Here is a 13,871-nt window from a genome sequence, read left to right on the forward strand (position 1 = left end):
CAGCATGCACAATTTCCACATTTGATATCAGCATTAAGCTATCTGCAGCCCGGGGGCCCCCAAGCCATGCTCTGTGGGTGTCAGCACAGCGATCCATGACTGTTACTGAGGTTTCACACTTCGGCTGTCATCTCTGCTTTGTTTCCCGACTGCACCCACCATCATATTTCACTGTCTCTGCAGCCTGTGGGTGTTCCAGTTCAGGTGTTTGCAGATTAAGCTGACAGGCCCTGGTGCCAGCCAGGACGATGTGGGATGGGATATAAGGGATTGGCTTTTGTTTGATGTAGCGATGGGTGATTATGAATAGGACTTAAGCGACACAGAGCAGGGTGTTAACTTCAGGCACAGTGCCAGACAAGAAAGGTAAAGATCGAACATTCTTATCTGGGGATCTGCGGGAATTAAACTTGTACAGCATTCAGAATTCATCTTATTAATTTACATTCAATATGGCAGAATTAGAGAATCAGAACACCTACCTGTCAGTGACTCTAATGCACTGATTAACTATAGTCAACAACAAGATTCAACTAATGCATTTATGAGTATGGTCTTATTTTGCCATCTGGTGGTGCATTTGCCAAAATGCATCTGACTACAGTAATAAAAATGTAGAAATAACAGTACAAGAGTGTGTGAGCAGATAAAATGAGCCTTAATACCCATAATGTGCCCACTAATGATACTTTCTTTTGACTTGGGCATGTTTTGCCACCATACAAAAATCACTAATGTGGAATATCACCACTTCCTTGTGTATTCCCCCTCTCCTCCAGCCATTTCTCAGTTGATACAGTGTTGCTTACTGTCTATTAATTTTGAACTATAGGAGACTAAGTAACAGATTTCTTAAAGAGCTAAAGGGATCTGCTTTGCTCATGGGTGTCATTTGTTCCAAATTTTCAGAAGATAAAATGGAGCTGTGTTTTCGGCCAAGTGCCAGCCGCCCACACAAGGAAACCACCTGCTGCATTCACGGAATATGGGAAAGACGCTAGAGACCTACTTCCTACTAGAAAAAAACTATTTACTTCAGCTTTCAGATGGTAAATACTACTAGAAAATGTATCTAAATACCCTACCTGTTGTCAAGTGTTGGGAATGGTATATTCATTTCAGATAAAATGAACAAACAAACTTTTTTTATTGAACCAAAGTCAACAGAAAAATTCAACTGTGGTGCCTTGACTGCTTCAAAAAAGTTTGAATGTAATGCTCTGTATTCCCATGCGATCCGAACGCAGCATCAGGTTACTTATCGTAAACGGGTCGATATTTGCATGAACAGCAGGAAGGAAGTTTGACGTTAATCAGCGACAGCACTTTCAGTTGTAGACTTTTATGTTGTGTCCCGTTTAGACTCCTGCGATCTTATAACTCACCTGAAACGGTTTAAAATGGGCGAGAACGCGGAGAATTTGTAGGCTGGGACTGATACTTTGAGAGTATTCACATTAGAAATGATCCTTTATCCAGCGGGTTTGTTGTTCTTACTGTTTGTGTCTCTGTCATACGGTGTGGGGATTTTAAAATGGCCTCCTCTGACCTGCTCTCAACAGGTAAGCTAAGCATTTCAGAATTGGTTGGGTAGAACGACAAGAATAGAAGAAATAGATTTTGTTCTTGGCTTAGTACCTTTCACTCATTATTGATCTTGTGGGTGAATATATTAGTGTAAACAGTCTACATTCAAAAGAGACTAATCAAGTTATAACTGCTATATAACAGCTATAACTGCAATAACTGCTCTAATCTTCCCAGCTAGTTAATGTAATGTAGTCTAGTTTAGGAGCTAACTAAATCTTCAGTCTTTTAAATCACTTCTGAAAAACAATTTTTAATATTCATGAGCTACATTGCTCTCTGTAACAGTTCTTAGATTCTTCTTAGTTCTCTCTTTATGTAATATTGACTAATTTATTCTATATTCATTTTTAGGTAATCTTTTGTTTTGATGCCATAACTCTTCATGCTCTGTAAAGCACTTTGTGGAAAGATGCTATACAAATAGGCTAAAATGTATATTATAATTATGTTCTACATGAATATAGTTTTTCACTCTTGTCTAATCTTTTTTCTTTCCATAGGGTTTGAGGTGTACAGTCGACATAAGTGAGTGCACACTTTATTCTGCCTTAATTTTTATTTTAAATCATTTCTGTTTCCATATACTCTCATTTTGAGGGCATAAGGTTATGAAAGCAGGTATCTGTTTAGCATTCTGTAGACTAGGGTTCGACTGACAAAGGTTTTTGAATTATTAGGAGGAACCTCCATCATATCAGTGAGGGACGACACTGACTGGACGATATCCAATAGGCCTATTTAATAAAAGTCTTGTAACCCTGCTGTAGACCCTCAGTGTCTCTGTCGTTGTGTAGGCAACTGCATGGACAGCGGATGGCTGGTTCAGAATAACTACACGCCCAGCGGTCCGGAGGATCTGGAGGTGACGGTGGACACCAGGCGGGATGAGAGGGGAGACCTGCTGCCCGTGTTGGTCGCCCACTGGAAGATAAAGGACGACGGTGGGTTGGCTGTCTGGGGAGATCAGGAGGATCTGGAGACATGATGTTCCATTCTTCCCACTGGTCATGGAACTCCTCCTGGAATATCATGGGATTGGGAGAGGTGTATTGTTGATAGGGAAAGTCAGGGGATTTGATGAATTCTCGGGAAACCAGACTGAAAAACAATGTTAACAAACTAGGAAGGAAGAACATTTTTAGGTCATGGAAGTGCTTTGATTTAGTTATGGAAAGTCATGGAAAAAGTCATGGAATTTTACATCAGGGCTATGGTGGGAATGCTGGACTTTTTTTTACACATTTTCATTCATAAATTTCTACTTAATATGTGTTTGAATTGTCAGTATTTTGAATTACTTTTTGACCTTGTTAGTGAATTCTCCATATCATACAATACACCTATTTAAAGCTACATATGCACATTTTTTTCACATTAGAATACCAATAAATAAATAGGACATATTACATATATATTACATTATATATTACAGAATAATACCTCAGGGAACTTGACCGACTGAGGGGCGGGACTACCAATACACTTCCTGCCTCAAGACAAAAAGTCATATTGTGGCTTTATACATTTATACATGCCAAAAGAGCATATTCTTGTATTTTTATATTAACATCCCCTTACTTTTACTTCTGGGAATAGGGCATATTTTTAGTGGTCCCTTAATGGCATACCAGTAGGTGTGCATAACAATTCCAACCAACAATACCATCATGTAGACTCTTTCTTTAAAGCTTCAACTGATCTAATCCAATCAGACAGAAGCATCTCAAGGTGAAGTGACTGATGGTGTTTTCCTCCTCAGGCAGTATCAGTTACCTGAAAGCCACTGAGTTCCATGTTCTGGTGATACGCACCAACCAGAACCTGTGTGTTCGATATTCTTTCCAAGATGAATTACCGATGCGAAATCCATCAGGGGAAAAGGTGGGTGGCTCACAATAAGATGTGATATATCCAGTTATTGAACATGCAGTATGTTCAAATTTAATGGCCATAGTAATATATATTTATATATAGCATATATTTCATATTTTGGTATATTTTTCATATCAAACCCCAACCCTCATTTTTCTTTGCTGTATCAGTTTACCATTTGCTGCTGCAATGACTCAATTCCACCACAGGGACCAATAAGGTTTCCTCTAATCTCGTCTCATCTTACAAATCCCATTATTTTGTTGTTTCAGTGGTCTTTCTCAGCAGACATGGTGGTGGTTGAACCTGGGCATGAATATCGGGTGTCTGTCTTCAACCTCCCCAAACCAGAACTGGGCTACACCGGCTACAACATCGGAGAAGACGCCACTGTTCCTGGTGAGTCGAGTCAAAACATTTAAAAACATAAAAATTTAATACAGTTCTATAGGTCTACATTTTTCACCATGTTTTGCGAAGTTTCATTTTGATGCAACCATAAAACTAGATAATGGTATTGACAGAGTGTTTACATTCTGTGATATTTAGAGGCAAAGTTGGAAAGTAACGCAAATGAAATAATGCAAATGCCATGAATTGTGTAGTTCCAACAAAAGATGTGAGTAGGACCAGCAGTTAAAGTTGGTGACAGTAAGTTGCATATCCACTGTTAGATTAACACAGAACAGGGTCAATACAATATGACAAATATGGCGGACTTCATGTCCCTAAGCATTTAATTTCCTGGTCTCATTTTTTATACTGCTGATTTGTAGTTTCAGAACTCTCATTAGCTATGTTCAATCAAAAGTAGTCTTCTTTTTCTTTTGCTTTTTTCTTTTGTTTTTTAAATTGGTCTAAAATCCAATTCCAGGTAGCATTAAAAAGGTCTTAAAAAGTCTTAAATTTGGCTTTCTGAAACCTGTGAATACCCTAAGTCAAGAGAATAATTTATTTAATTTTATTAATGCTTTATCTGATTCTAATCTGCTCAGGCTGTCAAGATCCCAAAATGAAGTGGAGCAAGTTTTGTATAGAGAGAGGTGAGTAACGATGTTCTGAAGTCCGGTGATAGCCGCTAAATCATACATGCCATGTTGTGACGCATTGGTCTGTTGATCTACTGTAGGAAGTCTCTGGCAGCCCAATATAAGCCTGGCTCAGATCACTGGAGTCCAGGGAAGACCCATGCTGGCTGTCAGCTTCAATGCCGATGAACTCTGTAAGAAATACACAGTTCTTGTGTCCTGCTCCACTATCCAACATTCAAATGGCACATACAAGGTAAATTCACACCATGTTGGACATTCAAGTGTTTCTGTATCTGAAGAATTGTTATGCAGTAGGCTATGTCACATGGAAGACAAATGCGTTTTCCTTTTCAGTGATTTGACCCAGAACATTACTGTAGGTACTCATAACAACAGCCCACATTTTGTACTTTACCCTAGTTGTTTTACCCCAGTTACTTCTTCAGTACAGGAAACTCGGCATCCTGCCTCTCGATGCATTATGTTTTTCTGTTGATCTGGCAAAATGCTGCTCATTATATTTCTAAACCACTCAATGTAACTCTGAAGTCAGAGACATGTCTTAATGGCGACTCATGTCACTCAATACCAAGGGTTCGATACTGCAGCTCTTAATGTTCACCTTTCTATTTACTCTCAACCATGTTCAGTCAGTTACCACTGCCATTCAGTAAAAGCTGTAGACAAGTCACTGGTGTATTAGAGTGCACAGCAAGCATGTTCTGAGCAGTTTATTTGAACTCTGGAGCGTTTCCTCATTAGTTTGGTCCGTTTGGCCAGGTGAGAACAATGCCATTCGAATTCGGGTGGCACCAAATAATGGCATCGAGACGCCTGAAAATGAGAGTCTCACTTCATTAGGAATGAGAACATAATCCAAACCAACTACAGGAAATGACCCCAGAATGCAAGGGTTTATGGGTATAAGGAGATGGCTGTTGACATGTGATAGCCAGCAGTTCCTCATGCTTGGAAAGCCTAGCATAACAAAATAAAGTTTGGACTGATGCTCATATTCATTTCTTCATGTGTTCTTAACTGGTAATAATGCATCATACAATCTTGATGCTTTTACTCCAGAACAATCAGACATCACTGAATGTAACATTCAACCTTGAAGACTGGCCAAGAACCTGCTGCCAGTTTGATGTTGAGGTAAGTCTGTTAAAATCCGTTCTTTGATCATTCTGTGGCTTGGTGTCAGTGCTCCTCTAAGAATTCACAACATCATATTTGATGCTCATGTTGTCACTTCCTTGCAGATCAAGCCCCACTTCCCACAGTGCCATACAGACTGTACCCGGCGAAGAGGAACTTTCAATATATGTGGCAGTAAACCCACAGGTATCAGATATCAAATATTATGTCCAGGTGGGTAAGTGACTGGATACTGGGTGTGTTGCCTGAAAATGACAAAAACAACAGTGACTTTGGTTGAGTTGCTATAGAGGGCTTTCGGGTGATATAACACCCCCTTCTGGCAGCCATATTGGAGGTCCACAGCTCTTGGGCAACAACAGCTGAGAACAGCTTATTGCTTTTCTAAACATATGAATGGACCATCTCAGCAGAATTCAATAGACATGGTTGGTTTCTGTGCTGTGATTGACCGAGAACTGATCATTTCACCACTGATATATCAGTTTTTGTATTTTGTATACCCATCACTGCTAGTATATCTGGTAGAAGCTAGAGTTAGTAGTGGCTAGTGGTCACATATTAACATTAACATTGGCTGTTTTGCTAAATTAGCCTGCTGGCTAGTTAGCTAGCTAACAAAGCCATAAACAATCATTTTCAGATATCTCTTTTCCTCTGGTTGTTATACATTTAGACATTATTTGCACACAGCCAATTCTCCAATGGACCTCCATGATGGAGACTAGCGTAGTTGATTTGTGACACTTTTCGGGACTTTTGCCTCTTTTGTAACCAGTTCACTCTGTAAAAGCAGCAGCATTGTTGATCATGGACCTCCGCTCTGATTCCCACAGAAAATCCAACAGAGGGACCCAATGTCCCTGGCTACGCATTTATTGCCCTGGGAGTGGTCTTGCTGTGTGTGGTGATGGGATTTATTAAGTGTGTTCTCTGTAGGCGCAAGCCGGGTAAGTAGAATATACAGTACATTTTGATTTATCTCACTATTGAATTCTACTTTTATAATCTAAATATATTATATATAATCCTATAATCCTAATTTTATGAAAAAGCATTCATTTAATCGATTTATTTAGCCTACATAGTTCAGCAGTATTGCAGAGAGTGAATTATTCTGGTTCATTGCCATGCCTTCTAACAGCCACTAGGGGTCAGATAGGTTAACTGTGAGTGAGTTACTTTACAGGTCCACGAGTTGCTTCGCATTTAAAATGTTATAATGGCATCTTATCTGTATTTACGTGTCATTTTCTCTTACACTTTGACTTTCAGACCAACCTGGTGTCGCTGTCGTGCAAGCCGGAGGTGAAAAACAGCATCTACCTGAACAACCTCCCAAAGTGCTGGTCATCTACTCCCAAGACCACCGCCTCTACAGGGACATAGTGCTGAAGCTCTGCGCCTTCCTCCGGGCCAAGTGTGGCACCGAGGTGCTGGTGGACCTGCTGGACTCCACCTCAGTCGGCACCGTGGGTCGCCTCCGCTGGCTGGAGTGGCAACGGCGGCAGCTCAAAAATCCTTCAGACAAAATCCTGGTGCTGTGCTCGCGAGGCGTTCAGGCCAAGTGGAGAGCCATGTGTGGCCAAGGCCAGGTGACACTGAGAGAAGATGTGCTCTCCCATACCGACGACATGCTCATCCCCTTCCTCAACCTGTTTCTACCGGACATGCACCAGGCAGGCATGCTGGGCAAGTACATGGTGGCGTACTTCAACGATGTAAGCAGCGAACAAGATGTGCCGTCAGTTTTTGACATCGCAGTCAAATACAAGCTGATGAAGCATTTTGAAGAGCTGTACTTCCGCATTCTGGACATTGAGAAGTATCAGCCAGGTCAGGTAAACCACATCGAGGGCATTGGTGGGGATGAATATTTCAACTGTCCCTCGGGTAGAGCCCTGAGGAATGCCATTGAAACTTTCCAGGCCTACCAGTTGGAGAATCCTGATTGGTTTGAGATGGAGTGTGTGGGCAGCGAGGAGGAGGTGACAGCCGAGTTCAACCTCCTCATTGACCAGCTGCAGATCCCTCCAGTCCTAGAGTGTGTTCCTCTAATCAGAGAAGGGCTTCCTGTCTATATACACGAGGTAGAAATCAATGAAAACATTGACAGTGTTCACATCGTAACCCCTGAACTGAACCCAGAGGGCGATGTGACGTCAGTAATGGAACTTAAACCAAGGGTCAACATTGAGCCCCAGCATCTATATCCATTCAACCCGGCTGGAGTGTTGACAGCTCACGTGTATCCTCACAGCCCTGGTCCAGAGCCTTTCTACATGGTTGAACCTGCTCTGAACAAGCCACCACCACTGACAGAGAACTGGCTCCACCTTGAGGAGAGACTCATAAGTCCAGTTCCCGTTGAGGATGAGGAAGAGGATTCCCTTCTGCCTGTGAACCAACTCTCCCCTCAGACAGACCAGAGACTCCCGGCCTTACAGAAATCCCTCAACTCAAACCCTCCGGAAACACCATGTGTAGGCGCGCAGGTTGAATACCTCCCCCCACCAGAAATCGACCACTCTCAGCCTGTCGAGATGGAGGAGGAAGAGGTTATGGAGCCTTGTGGAAAGAGTCCAAGTAATGGATCTGACCAAGGCTACATGTCCAAGATGTCCTCCCAACATGAAGCCCCTGTTGAAGAGGATCCACTGATGGCTCTGGCGAGGCTGCAGGAGGAGCTGTTTGAGAGAAACCACAAATACACAGAGATAGGCTCCGAAGCTTCTTAGGGGGAAACTTATCCCCTTCCACTTTTAAATCTGTGGTGTTCAATGCATTCCAGAATGACCTTTTAGACGTACCTACTTTCCCTCATCCTGCCTTGTCTACTTACCTTGTTTCCCAGAATGACTTTCAACAACCCCCAGATAAGGGCGCGAACTTGTTGCTTTCAATCAAAGAGGGTGGTATGGACATGACATCATCGTCATCTACATTTGACCAGTTATGCACAGGAAATTTTTCATTTAATGACAAGGGAGGTTTTAGTTTTATACAATAATGGATCAAACAGCACTTATCGTACTTACAAGGTCTTTCATTTTTCTGCTCTCTCTTTATATTATACAAGAATCACTTTGTACAGTACTTTCCTCAAATTTATTTCAGTTTTCAACCACATAATACTCTGTTGTACATCTACAGTACATAGATTTGATTATATCAATACAGATATACACCACACAATTTTACAGGTAGAATTTGCTTTCTGTAAACAATAGCAATTTTTCTTTTCCCTGTAAACGATTTTGGAGAAAATGATAGCCCATATAATATCAGGACATAGGAAAGTGTTAACATTGCACACACGTGTTTTCTCATCACACATAAATAAGAAAAAACGATTGAATCTGTGTGGCCTGATCGAGTCCTTTGAATATTCCATGTCCAAGAAAGCGGTGTCCTTTGGTAGTATTTGTGTGATGATGCACTGTGCTTGTTAGTACAGGTTAAAGGCCTACTGTATTTAAGTTTAGAAGAAAATGTAAATAAATAGTCTTGGTTGTGATATATCTGTCTGGTAAAGCCTCATGTGCAAATCCAAATAAACACCGTTACAGACCCTTTCCAACCGCATAAGGTTACATGATGCATACATTTGTGTTACTGGCATAAGGAAATTATATAAAATAGTATAAAACTTTTAAATACTTTGGCAAGATATGATAAGCAACAAACAAATGCAAAAAGCCGTTTTACTGTCGCATAGTGCAATCTGATGAAACAAAGCCAAGAGAACCAGTTGAACCCATGAACATTAATATAATATCCTGTATATACTAACACGCTGCTCTGGACATCAGCTGCTCTGGATTTTGTGATCCTCTATGTCCCCCTCCCTGTAGGAAAATAGTCTTTCTTCTTGACAGAATTGTTGGGGTTGAGTCAAATAGTCAAAATTAAGTCAAATCTATATTTAAAGGCAATTAAATCGAGAATGCCATTGCTCAATTTGCTGGTCTTCACATAATGAATGAACAATACAGGCACAACAAACTGAAATGTGTCCTGATTGGTTACTGTTTCACGACTCAGAACACAGGAATAACACGCAAATTATTTTTCGAGGTGGATTTTCATCAACATCAGTCTTCATCAGTCGATACCCTCCCGCCACACTGCGTACAAGGCACAAGTCAACTTAACCTCAGACCTGCATAATCTGCTCACTCTTGAAGAAGCAAACAAAATTAGAAAATTGCACAGAATACCCTCATTCCCTCAGTTCCGTTAAATTCACTTCATTAATCAATATTTACCTCTCTATTGAAAAAAATAACAGGTGTAGGCACTGAAAACAAAATCACACCCCTCTGGACCATATTGCACATAGTCTTCAGTCACAATAAATAATCTAAAATACTTGTATCAGCCATGTTCTTTACCCACACAAAGCATTATTATAAGCTTATGAAACAGTGACGCTATCATGGAGTACAGTGATAGTGCTATGACTTACTATTTTTATGCAAACAAAGCTGGTGTCATTTTAATATGCCTAGCAAATACTGCACTGACCCACTTAAAGTTGATTTGGTACCAACTGTGTTCTTATTATAGCACCTGGATGCAGATTGTCTCCCATTTTCACTCGGAAATGTATAACCATAAGATATTTACATACACTGCAAAACCGGATGTGTCATTTTCAACACATTGGTGTGTTTAGTTTGGGACAACACAGATTTGTCTTAGTAACACAGCATTTTTTGAAGGTCATACATTTAAAATTTTACCATCAATAAATCATTAGTGCATTCATTTTGAGAAAATAGTATTATTACCATAAGCAAATGATAAGGAAACTATTGCTGAGAAGATTGGCAGCCTCTACCTTCTACACTGCATTTTACATTGCGTGACACCAGGTCAGATTTGGCGGGAAATCTGCTGGATTGCTTTACGGTACAAAACAGTTAAAGTAGCATAACTTGTTACTAACACAGCTTGTGTCGAAAAGTAAGACAAATATGTATTGTCCCAGACTAGACAGACAGATGTGTTGAAAATGACACATCCTTTTTTTTTTTTATAGTGTAGAGCTCCTGTACACAAGGTGTCATCAATCAGCATATAATAAACAGGCCAATAAAGGCGAGTGTTTTTGAGCAAGGGGAAGTTGGATGAAGTGCGGCCCTTTAAATGACATGTCAAAGTGAACAGTAGCCAATGACCTTTTAAAATTTTGTGATGTAAAAAACTGACACAAGAAGTTAAACAGTAGCATAGCCAACAAAATCAATAAAAACCCTTGTTGGCCGTGTCTCCATGTGAAAAGGGCTGTAGAAAACCTGTTTGCAATGCTGGATCATTATGTATGAACTAAATTACGCACAAGTGTCTACTCTACTCTCAGTACCAGAAACAGCATTTAGAATCAGCACAGACCAGTAGACAATACTTTCAATATAAAACACAAATTTACATCGAGAGTTCGAGCGTAGCCCGGACATTTGGAATCAAACCAAGGGGATTCTTTGAAATTGCACTTTGCCTTTCCAACACCACACACACAGTCCAGCAGTTGTCACTCTTAAAGTGCCTTCCATTACAAGTGCAATGGTTTAATTCACAGACTGAACAAGCACAACTCAACAGGGTCCAATACACTGCAGTTCATTCTCCAGTTGTTGTGTTGCAGGTGTTGGGCTTGACTGTAGCACCTGTTGACTCTGGCCTGAAGGGAGGGAGCGTCATAAGGTTGGAAGTTGGAAATTCCGACTTCCAACAGGGAAAAATGGAATGAATCGGCCCTTCAAGTCGGAATTTCAAGCAGGAAACGCTGTAAACGCCAATCAGCATGACTTTTAACGTGATTATACACCTCAAAATACAGTTCAGTTCGATTTTCAGCATCGCATGAACTTAAATCCATCAAACACCTGTGTGGTAAAATGGTTGAACATAAATTTAGAAGAGCAAGTGGAGGGTCTGCACCCAGGCATAAAAATAGAAAGTCGCTGGTGTGTAGGAGAAAGTCATAAGAGTTCCCACACAGCATTAAAATGGGAGCTGAGGTTTCAATGTTGGTGCAGATTTTATTTCATGCTGAACTGAGAAACAGCCCAGAAAAAAGAAAAAGACATTACTTTATCAGCACTTTTTCAGCACAAATCACTTGTCTCAGCATGGAATAAAATATCAACAGCTCCCTCTCTTTCGTAACACTGTGTCCGGAACTCTTTGCCACTTTAAACATAGGCTATACATTTTAAATGTAAAGTTGCACTTACAGTAGCTAACCTTCTATGCTAACTTGCTGGCTAATGTTGCTAAATATCACTGACATAACATTAGCTTGTAGGTTTTGCGTTGGCAAAGAATATCTTGCGGGCGTCCATGCAACCCGGCCGGAGGTTGTAATTCTGACCCTACAGAATGGGAATTTCCGATTTGCAACTGTGACCTGAACGCAGCATGAGTCCTCCAGATTCCCGCCGTCAGTTTCCCAGATATACCGGAGGTCGGTGGGCGGGTCTGTGGTCTAGGACTGGGTGACGGCTAAGGTGTTCACATAGCCGTGGGGACACATGTCATTCTCGGACACGCAGTGGGAGAACTGGGCCGGGTTGCTGCCGCTGGTCAGCCGCCTCATCCCGCGCACCGTCACGCACTGCTCCACCAGCTCCAGAAACTTACACACCAGGAAAAACATATTTTTGAACATGAACACAGAGATGGGCATCTTGTAAACGTAGACCTGGAAGCACCTGACCACCAGCAAGGGAGCGTTGACCACCAGGCCCGTGACGAACCTCGCCCACAGCCACCGGCAGCGCAGCTCCGACGCCGTCAGCTCGTACAGCCAGATCACCGGCACGGCCAGGGCGACGAAATACACCGAGATGACGGTGTACTTCAGGTAGACGGTGGGTATCTCGTTCCTCAGGAGCATCTCCACCAGCGTGAAGCCGTCCAGCAGGTCCAGGCAGGTGCTCATGAAGCAGCTCTGGGAGTGGTGGCGCGTCGCCCCGTTTAAATCCTCGATGATGGAGTTGATGAGGCAGAAGAGCAGCGGCGCGGAGAGCAGCACGATGATTTTGAAGCCGGTCACTCCACACGGGACTTTGAGAGCGATGAGGTCCAGGATGGACGTCTCCAGGATGAGCACCACTTTCGGCGTGCAGGCTATCACGTAGATGAGCCAGGCCAAGTAGGCGTAGGTGAATTCCCCGAGGTTGCAGCCGAAGATGGAGCTCTTCTGGTGGAAGCCGCAGGCCCGCTCCCGCTTGCTCCTGGCGTTCTTCATGAAGAAAATCCCCCAGCCGGAGATCACCACCAGGTCCGTGGCGATCCACGAGCACCAGTACAGATCCGTGAAGATGATGAGGTAGAAGTCCAGTATGCCGCCCTGGAAGATGAGGAGGAGGAAGCACAGCGCCTTGTACAGCAGGTTCCTCTTGGATTTGTGCACCAGCAGGGGAGCGGTCTGCATGAACTCCCCCGATGTCATGATGCAGGCGGCGGCTGCGGCTGAGGAGACCAGGGGCTGGATGCTGCTCTCCTCCGGGTTGATGCTGCCGCTGGTCGTCTGGGTGTCCCGCCTCCTGCTCAACAGCTGCCCGGCTTCAGGAGACGAGGAGACGGGGGAGTCTGGGCAGATGGTCGCTTCGGATCGGGGATAGTCGGCCTTCGGATTGTCGTTACCAGTTTCTGAGATCATTGTATTTGTGCGGTCGCCTCCCTTTCTCCTCTTTTCTTCCTCCCTGATGCTTTTAAAGGTGGAGGGAGACGGACGCGCGCAAAACAAGGCATGGATTACATCTGATGGAATGGACTAGAGCCGTTTATACATAATAGACTCAGAAAAATCACCACATAGCACATTTTCCAGTGTTAATTAGTGCTGATTTTCAGTGACGATATATTGGAGTTTTTTTATCATTATAATGGAGAGCAGAGATCAACCAAAAACCACCACAGATCTATTTGGAAGCTGTAAAAACTCAGTTCGCTTTGTGACCTTGGTCTAATAATTTGTCAGATTGACCAAATAATATCTTGTCAGTCATCAGTCAATTTAGTAAATATGTAATCATATTTGGAAGTTTTGGCTGTTAATATTAGTTGCAGGGATTTAGGGTTTAGTGGATTGTTAACCCTGTAAAATAGGCAACAGTAAACCAATAGTAAATGGTGTTAAAATATAATTTGACATTATAATAAAGCGATTTTAATAACCGAATTGGATGGAATACCCTACTCATAGAG

General features: G+C 42.2%; 2 protein-coding genes across 2 annotated transcripts; one reads left to right on the plus strand and one right to left on the minus strand.

Annotated features, from left to right (window-relative positions):
- Positions 1 to 1,350: 1,350 nt before the first annotated feature.
- On the plus strand, positions 1,351 to 9,170 carry il17ra1a (interleukin 17 receptor A1a). The gene is made up of 11 exons (XM_071917267.2): positions 1,351 to 1,562; positions 2,091 to 2,115; positions 2,385 to 2,531; positions 3,350 to 3,471; positions 3,735 to 3,861; positions 4,458 to 4,505; positions 4,592 to 4,746; positions 5,574 to 5,648; positions 5,756 to 5,837; positions 6,488 to 6,601; positions 6,927 to 9,170. Exons 1-11 carry the CDS (start codon positions 1,464 to 1,466, stop codon positions 8,387 to 8,389), a joined length of 2,457 nt encoding a protein of 818 aa, XP_071773368.2. The 5' UTR covers positions 1,351 to 1,463; the 3' UTR covers positions 8,390 to 9,170.
- A 2,974-nt stretch (positions 9,171 to 12,144) lies between these two features.
- tmem121b (transmembrane protein 121B) lies at positions 12,145 to 13,323 on the minus strand. The gene has a single exon (XM_071917262.2). It carries the CDS (start codon positions 13,321 to 13,323, stop codon positions 12,145 to 12,147), a length of 1,179 nt encoding a protein of 392 aa, XP_071773363.1.
- Positions 13,324 to 13,871: the final 548 nt, after the last annotated feature.

Source organism: Centroberyx gerrardi, chromosome 24, assembly GCF_048128805.1.
Source record: "Centroberyx gerrardi isolate f3 chromosome 24, fCenGer3.hap1.cur.20231027, whole genome shotgun sequence".
Classification (NCBI taxonomy): Eukaryota; Metazoa; Chordata; class Actinopteri; order Beryciformes; family Berycidae; genus Centroberyx; species Centroberyx gerrardi.